The 7,941-nt window shown below is 49.9% G+C and overlaps 3 protein-coding genes across 3 annotated transcripts in view; 1 reads left to right on the forward strand and 2 right to left on the reverse strand.

Moving 5' to 3' along the window:
• The window catches only part of PSME3 (proteasome (prosome, macropain) activator subunit 3 (PA28 gamma; Ki)), a 6,725-nt gene extending 5,467 nt beyond the window's left edge, over positions 1-1,258 (reverse strand). The window contains exon 1 of the mRNA XM_009994129.1: positions 1,217-1,258. Within this exon, the coding sequence (XP_009992431.1) occupies positions 1,217-1,258 (42 nt within the window). The remainder of the gene's footprint in view (positions 1-1,216) is intronic.
• Positions 216-3,590, forward strand: BECN1 (beclin 1, autophagy related). Its single transcript, XM_009994128.1, has 8 exons — positions 216-338; positions 579-715; positions 1,013-1,207; positions 1,416-1,562; positions 1,999-2,148; positions 2,253-2,313; positions 2,699-2,841; positions 3,191-3,590. Exons 1-8 carry the CDS (start codon positions 249-251, stop codon positions 3,357-3,359), a joined length of 1,092 nt encoding a protein of 363 aa, XP_009992430.1. The 5' UTR covers positions 216-248; the 3' UTR covers positions 3,360-3,590.
• Positions 3,591-4,143: 553 nt separating this feature from the next.
• On the reverse strand, positions 4,144-7,839 carry CNTD1 (cyclin N-terminal domain containing 1). The gene is made up of 7 exons (XM_009994130.1): positions 7,668-7,839; positions 7,491-7,566; positions 7,099-7,270; positions 6,450-6,612; positions 5,820-5,964; positions 5,363-5,459; positions 4,144-4,305 (listed from the first exon to the last, which is right to left on the reverse strand). Exons 1-7 carry the CDS (start codon positions 7,837-7,839, stop codon positions 4,144-4,146), a joined length of 987 nt encoding a protein of 328 aa, XP_009992432.1.
• Positions 7,840-7,941: the final 102 nt, after the last annotated feature.

The raw sequence follows: 7,941 nt of genomic DNA on the forward strand, positions 1-7,941 counted from the left end.
CGCGCTGCCCCTGCCCCGAGGGGCCCCGGGCCCGGCCCCCCCAGCGCGGCCGTTTCACGCACCTCACGCCGCATTTAGGGCGCTGCAGATGAGCCCAGCGCTGACCCGCAGCGCGGCTCCCGCTCCCTCCGCGACACCTCCCCGTGCCCTCCCCTCTGGCTCCTCAGCTGCTCTTGGCTTTAAGCCAAGCACGAGCCCCCTGCCCCGGGCCCTCGGCACTCAGACCCTCCCTCAACTTCTTCCCAAGGATGATGTCCACAGAAAGCGCCAACAGCTTCACGCTGATCGGGGAGGCGTCGGATGGCGGCACCATGGAAAACCTCAGCCGGAGGCTGAAGGCAAGTTTCACCTCAGCTGGTAAACTCATACTTTTGCAGGGAGCATCCGTTTCTCTGGATGTCCTGCAAAGCCAGGCTGCCTGCAGCCCTGCACGTGAGCAGCTGAGCAGGACAGACGATTCAAACCAGGATCTGACCTGCAGAAGCCCCCTTCCCGACTGAGGGAGCACAAGCACGTCTGTTGCCAGCCCGGCAGCCACCACTGCCCTCGGCCCAGCTGATGCTGAGCTCTCCCCACAGGTCACTGGGGACCTCTTTGACATCATGTCTGGGCAGACTGACGTGGATCACCCCCTGTGCGAGGAGTGCACGGACACACTGCTCGACCAGCTGGACACACAGCTCAACATCACTGAGAACGAGTGCCAGAACTACAAGTGAGTGATCCAGAGGGGAGCCCAGAGCGAGCTGCCTTAGCTTGGAGCCTTGGTCCAGCCTCCTCGGAGATGGTTACTGACAGCACCAGATCCTGGGTCACCATGTTGCTCCCCTGCTCTCCCTCATGTGTACCTCACTCATGGTGCAGTGTCCACACGGAAAGCTCAGCCTTAACGTGGGGCACCTGAGCTCAGGGTTGCATTTCTGCTCACGTCTGCACGCTGCCGCGGAGCCAGCGACCGCTGGTGGGGGCTTCCCGAGATCCCTGTTCTGGTAATCCTGTCACTTTCCTTTAGGAGATGTCTGGAGATCCTGGAACAAATGAATGAGGATGATAAGGAGAAGCTGCAGACAGAACTGAAAGAACTTGCCCTGGAGGAAGAGCAGCTGATTCAGGAGCTGGAGGATGTTGAGAAGAACCGCAAGGTTGTGGCCGAGGACTTTGAGAGAGTCCGGGCAGAGGCAGAGCGGCTGGAGCAGGAGGAGGCTCAGTGAGTCACCATCCACTGCAGCTTTTGGCAGGATTTTACCAACAGATTCATGAGTTTATAACGTACAGAAATCTGTACATAACTGTACATGATGGTCACATGCAGGCCTCTTGTTCTATGCATAGCTGAAGTTGGTCAGACCAAGAAAACCATGCAAACAGTTTGTCTTCTGTAAACTCAGTGTTTCTTGTCTTGCTTTTATTGCAAGGTACCAGAAGGAATACTGTGAGTTCAAGAGGCAGCAGCTGGAGCTGGATGATGAGCTGAAAAGTGTGGAAAACCAAATGCGCTACGCCCAGATGCAGCTGGACAAACTGAAGAAAACCAACGTCTTCAACGCCACCTTCCACATCTGGTAACACAGACTGGAGGGTTGTGTCAGTTTGCTGAAATGCTACATCCTGGGGCTGGTTAATAATCCTGTGCCCAACTGGAGCTGTGCTGGTCAGGTCCCAGCCACCATCTCAGGGCAGGGGCAGCTGGGGGGGCAACGCCCACAAGCTTGTGAACAAACACTGTTAATGAACCTGGACCGCTGTGCTGCCAATTAACATTGCAACATCCAGCTCCACCAGGCCTGAGGCTCAGGGGGGCTGGGGTTTGGGTTTTTTGTCTCTTTTGTGCACTCCCATCACAAAAAGAGAACAAGTGGCTACATTTATACATGCTTTAAGCACACCACACCCTGGTGAGCAGCATGTGTTCCATACCTGTCAGCATGTGGCCTCTTGTGTGCTTGTGCCAGAGACTGTTCCTGCCACCGTGCACTCACTCAATTCCTCTTACCACAGGCACAGTGGTCAGTTTGGCACAATAAATAACTTCAGGCTTGGCCGTCTCCCCAGCGTTCCCGTGGAGTGGAACGAGATCAACGCGGCCTGGGGGCAGACGGTGCTGCTGCTCCACGCCCTCGCCAACAAAATGGGGCTCAAGTTCCAAAGGTACGTGCTGTGTCACACACGGTTCCCATTTCGTACATGATACAAGACACGTGCCCTGTGACCTGGGTCAACAGCTGGACTCATGAGCCTGTGGATCCTTTCAGGTACCGGCTGGTACCCTATGGCAACCACTCATACCTGGAGTCGCTGACGGACAAATCCAAGGTAAGAGCTGCTGCTCCCAGGGGACACAGACCTGGAACACTGCAGAGATCCAGTCACACTGGGGGACACAAACAAGATGAATGGGTTCGCTACCCCAACATCTCCAACACAATCATCTCACTCCACACCCTACATCAAGGCATTGGTTCTGCCATCCAGTAGCAATAAAAACCAGACAAACCTAGAACTGGACAGCACAGCCAGACGCAGACAGTGTAATTTGGGAGGTTGTTGGTGATAGGAACCCCAACCTGCACTCACCACATGCCACAAACCATTTCCAAGCATCCCGTGACCAATTTAAGTCTTGCCCAAGACTGAGGAACTGCAGTGACCATATCTGAAACAGTGTGCTTGGGGTGCCTGAGACACATCTCTCTTCCAGGAGCTCCCCCTGTACTGCTCAGGAGGCCTGAGATTCTTCTGGGACAATAAGTTTGATCACGCAATGGTGGCTTTCCTGGACTGCGTGCAGCAGTTCAAGGAGGAAGTGGAGAAAGGTGAAACCCGGTTCTGTTTGCCTTACAGGTGAGTTTTGCTGTACAGCACCCCAGACCAAGCCCTCAGCAGCATTAACACAGCACCCCAACCCCCTGCAGCACTGACCGACCCCTGAGGCAGGGCACAGCCTGTCTAGTTCAGTCCTGTCCTGGAGTCATCCTCTTCCTTATAATTTGCAGGACTGCCACATTTGTTGTTTGTTTAATTTAAAGCTGATTCCTCAGGCGAAGACCTAAGACTCACTAGATTTCTATTAAAAAAACAAGCTTTCCTTACAGAGAATAATACAAATGTCAGGTTTAAATTTTAATACTTGATGTATTGAGATTAAATACTCATAATAACAACGCACTAACACAGCCTGTGTGTGACGCAGGATGGATGTGGAGAAAGGAAAGATTGAAGACACCGGTGGCAGCGGTGGCTCCTACTCAATTAAAACACAGTTTAACTCAGAGGAGCAATGGACAAAAGCACTAAAATTCATGTTAACTAACCTGAAGTGGGGTCTCGCCTGGGTCTCATCCCAGTTCTACAACAAGTAACCGTGTGGAGAACTCGTCCTGGCAGCTGTGGAGTGTCTGCACCGCGTCAGAGAAAGTCAGATCAAGACGTCTCTTAATATTAACCAGTACAAAATGTTTACAATACCAAAAATCCACAAGACACTTTATTTAAAATACCATTATTACAAGTAGTCTATAGAAAAGCAATATGTAAAGTTATATCATGGACCTGAACAGAAAAATAAAAAAAAAATCAGGTGTTAAATAGAAGCTGAACTGATACTTTTGGGGTTTCTAGATACATGTATAAATGAGTCTTGAGAACACCAGTGACTTTGGGACTCCTGTTACAGCTTCACACCTGGGCTAGAGAAGCAAAAAGCTACAAACACAGGGAACAAAGTGAAGGAACTTGCAGAGACTATGCAGTTTTAATATTAAGTATTTTTTAGGTCATGTCAGCACTTGCTTGTTCTGGCTTGATACTGTTGAGGGTTGGCAGGATAATGTCTTGCAGCCTTTTCTTGCACAGGAATACATGGACGTGCCGCACCCCTGTGCAAGAACAGGCTGCAGAAAAGTGTTAGCAGCAAGTGGAGAAAGAAGGCCCAACTTTTGGTGCTGAGAAGAGGCATTTCTGAATGTTCCTCCACTCCTTTCACAGCACCAAGTTCACTGCCTGAAGGGAAGAGCTTTCCCAAGGAACACCCAAGACACAAACCATGACAGAACCTGTTCAAATCTGAAAAGAAAACCAACTTACATGTAGAGGATGGGCTGTTACCGGTGTACTGGGGTTGTTTTAAGAGCCATGAAGATGGTTCTATTTAAGAGTCATAATTGTGTTCTTGAGAGCTTGTGTGCCCCCGTTGCCATGGTGCTGCTTTGGTGTGGCACTGCCAACCACCTCCTCCAGCACCGCATAGGACAGTTCTAGGATACTCTGTGAAGTGATGCCTGTGATACAGGTTAAATGCTCCACAACCTTAAAAAAATAAAGCAGATACAGTGCCCAAGAGACTTGAGCTTACAGACATGCTTCCTAACCCTCCAAATCTTTACTGTGTCCAGTTCTGGGCTCCCCAATTCAAGAGAGGGAACTGCTGGAGAGAGTCTAGGGAGGGCAAGAAAGATGGCTAGGGGGTTGGAGCATCTCCCTGATAAGGAAAGGCTGAGGGAGCTGGGACTGTTCAGTCTGGAGAGGAGAAGGCTGAGGGGAGACCTTATTAATGCCTTTAAGTATCTAAAGGGTGGAGGCAAGGAGGATGGAGCCAGACACTTTTTAGTAGTTCCCTGTGACAGGATGAGGGGCAATGGGCGCAAGCTGGAACATGGGAAGTGCCATTTAAATATGAAAAAAAATAATAATTATGGTGAGGGTGAGAGAGTCCTGGGACAGGCTGCCTATCAGGGTGTGGAGTCCCCTTCTCTGGGGATATTCAAACCCTCCTGGATGCAGTCCTGTGGAATGGGCTCTAGGGGACCCTGCTTTAGCAGGGGGTTTGGACTGAATGATCTCTAAAGGGTCCATCCAACTCTGACAATTCCATGAAATCTAACAGGGACAATGTTGCTCCCTGGGCATATGCTTGTGGGTCTTTGACAGAAGTTGAAGTCTCTCCACATGGTTTTTTGCTTGTTCGGTTGGTTTTGTGGGGTATTTAAAAGTCCTACTGACACAGTACCTGGGGATATAGTTTAGTTAAGGAGTCGTCAGTGTTAGGTGGATGGTTGGACTCTGTGATGTTTAAGGTCTTTACCAACCAAGGAAATTCTGTGACAGTTTGGGCAGATGTGGGATTACTTCTCCACCAGCCAGTGAAACAATGTATGGGCTTTGTTTTGGCTGTGAAGGAGGTGGGTATGAGGACAGGGAGCACAGGCAGGAGCCTCCCCACAGACCTGCCCGAGTGCCCCCAGGCTGCTCTCACACACACACACTTCCTGGAGCACCGCCAGTGCCACCTCCCTCCCACTGCTGCCCTGTGTGCTGGATGTGCCCAGCACAGGAACCAGCCTGTTGGGGTTTGGAGGGACCCTACCTGCCTCCAGTGCCTGGGGTCCAGGGTGAACACGCTTGTGCTGATGATTCCAACAGCCAAGAGCATGGAATCTTCTTTTACCGACAGAAACTTTGCTCTGCAGAAATAAAAGCATCTTCTGGTGAAAAATGATGAAAGTTTTACAGTTAAAAAGCACCAAAAGCACCAGTCTCTGTACTGAGTGCTCAGCCCATGGACACATTCACTTCCTCAGCCTGATGGGTGGACTGAGCAAGCCTGACGCTGCTGGATTGTTACAGTTCAGTGAAACACTGTCCTCACCCCTACAGCAAGCTACATAAGTATAATAAGCAACTCCTGTGAGCCCCCAGAATTAGTTTTTAAAAAAACATGCCCCAGAAATGGCATAATGGGAATTACGCTGCTATTTCTTGGGGTTTTTTAGAGGTCTAGTTTCAACTAGTTATTTTAAGTAATAGTGACATGAGCTACTTACACCTGCAGCTTGTTGGGTGTTGAATTTTCGATGGCAATCTTCAGCAAAGTGTCATAGATGGAGTCCCGTGTCAGGTAGGAGAAGTCCAGGATCTGCACACACATCTGGTGCAGTGGCCTGGCAGGCAGCAGGCAGCCATTGTGCCCTGCAGAGATCACATCATCAGCCACACGTTTTGAGACATTACATTGATCAGAAAGAGGTCTGGTCACTGTGACTGAGGGATGCTGATTTCTGGTGACAACTGCCCTGTGTTTCTGCCACCACAGCCCACCCACACCATGGGCTTCCTCAGCCTCAGTGTCATTTCACTCATTCTGAAACACACATTGTCAGACCTGAGCAAAGAGAAAGGAAAGTCATGGTAGAACTAGTGGCCTTACATCAGGCTTTGGGGATTTTAAACTCTTTTACTGGCTGAGGCACAACTAGTTGTCCAGCAACATTCACCAGATTCTGCTAAGGACAAAGTTCTCATAGGAAAAACAAAGCCCTGGACAAGCTGAAAAATTCCACCTGCCTTCATGGTGTGCAAAAATCTGTAATATGAGACATTTTGGTTCAGATCAGTAACAGCTCTATTATGCTCTTGAAAAATGATTTCCCATCCTCTCTCTTTAATACTCTCACCTAAAACCTCTAGAAGCAATTCCACATAAGCCAGAGGAGTTGACAGGTTGATCTGGAAATGCAGAGTTTTTAAAACAGCGAGCTCTGACTCAAGCAATTCCTGCTTCGTGCAGGAGTATTTTAAGGACTGCAGAAATTTTAAAGCTGTGTCACTGTTAACTATCTGAGAAGGAAAAAAAACCACAACAAATTATTTTCTAGGCAGTTTGGCCCTTGGTGAGAACAAAGCACACTCCTGCTTTACTTGTCCCACTGGATTTAAGCAGAGTCACCAGTGCTGCCTCCTCCCCTCATCCACTTCTTCTGTTCAGCTGGAGTGAGATCCAGCTTCCACCTTCCCTCCTGCAGATCTCCTCCACAAACCTTCCCCAGACAGCTCTGAACCCTCTTCAGCCTCACAATTTTCCACAACCACAGGCTGAACTTTGCCACTGCCTGTACTGTTTTCCCCACTACTAGGAACATTTCCTGACAAATTGCTACTTGATAAGTGAACAGAAGATATTTAGGTCTCTCTTTCAATCTCCTTCGCATTTCATTATCACTGTTGTCTTTCAGAGCAGAAATCTGTTTTTCAAGAGAGATTAACACACTGCACAACTTACTACAGTGCTAAGAAATGCTACTGGGCAAGGTTTGTCTGGCTCACATTATAGTGCAAGGACAGTTTGCTGGCGAGCTGGACGCACGACACGAGCCGCAGGACAAACGCCTTGTACATCTGATCCTTCCAGGAGCTCCAGCTGCTTTCTCCTTGTTCACAGCTTTTCACCTTCTCCCTGAAGGCCTTACAGATTTGGTCTGCTTGCTTGATCATAAACCTACAAAAACCACAATTGGTCAAACAACAGTTCTTTTCTGCTAAGAAAAAGAAAGAAGAAAAGCCATTCTGTGGCACATATGGGCAGCTGCTCTTCTGAATTCAATTAGTAAAGTGCTCTAGACACACACAGAAAACATTATGCATTGTTTGAGTGAGAGGTACAGGGCACGCACAGTGTAACCACGAGGGAAATGCCCTGAGCTCTCAGTGTGTGTTACCTTTCAAACAACTCCACTGCTCGGTACCTTGCTGATGGGTCCAAGTGCCATTTTTCAGACAAAAGGAATATAAATTCTGAAAACAGAACACAACAGTCAGTCACTACAGCCAACTGAAGCTGATTGCACAGCTGTTAACCACCTCAGGAGTCAGCTGCAGCCCAACAGTTGCCTCACCCACGATCTGTCTCTCCTTGAAGCGCCCGGCCTGGCCCGGCAGCTCACTCAGGCGCTGCTCGTTCTCCGTGGCCAAATGGATCAGCGTGTCCTCGATCACCTCAGGAGCCACCTGGCCAAAGCTGGGGCCTGGGTCATGGCGCCGGGACGCTGCTGGTGCCCGAGACCCCATGGAGCAGGTGAGGTCACGGCTCCTGGAGACTTTACCTCGTGCCCCCGGGCTGGGCAGGGCAGGGCAGGACAGGGCAGGGGAGGGGAGGGGAGGGCAGGGCAG

This window comes from Chaetura pelagica, unplaced genomic scaffold (genome assembly GCF_000747805.2).
Source record: "Chaetura pelagica isolate M959 unplaced genomic scaffold, ChaPel_1.0 scaffold963, whole genome shotgun sequence".
Taxonomy (NCBI): Eukaryota; Metazoa; Chordata; class Aves; order Apodiformes; family Apodidae; genus Chaetura; species Chaetura pelagica.

Excerpts from the sequence above, each read along its gene's own strand:
- CNTD1 (XM_009994130.1), bottom strand. The coding sequence starts at position 7,839 with ATGGGGTCTCGGGCACCAGCAGCGTCCCGGCGCCATGACCCAGGCCCC. Across the intron at positions 7,567-7,667 it reads CAAGGAGAGACAGATCGTGG|AATTTATATTCCTTTTGTCT; the intron begins GTGAGGCAACTG and ends TTCTGTTTTCAG. Across the intron at positions 4,306-5,362 it reads ACCCCAGGCACTGGAGGCAG|GTTGTGGAGCATTTAACCTG; the intron begins GTAGGGTCCCTC and ends TATTTTTTTAAG.
- BECN1 (XM_009994128.1), top strand. The coding sequence starts at position 249 with ATGATGTCCACAGAAAGCGCCAACAGCTTCACGCTGATCGGGGAGGCG. Across the intron at positions 1,563-1,998 it reads AACGCCACCTTCCACATCTG|GCACAGTGGTCAGTTTGGCA; the intron begins GTAACACAGACT and ends CTCTTACCACAG. Across the intron at positions 2,842-3,190 it reads CGGTTCTGTTTGCCTTACAG|GATGGATGTGGAGAAAGGAA; the intron begins GTGAGTTTTGCT and ends TGTGTGACGCAG.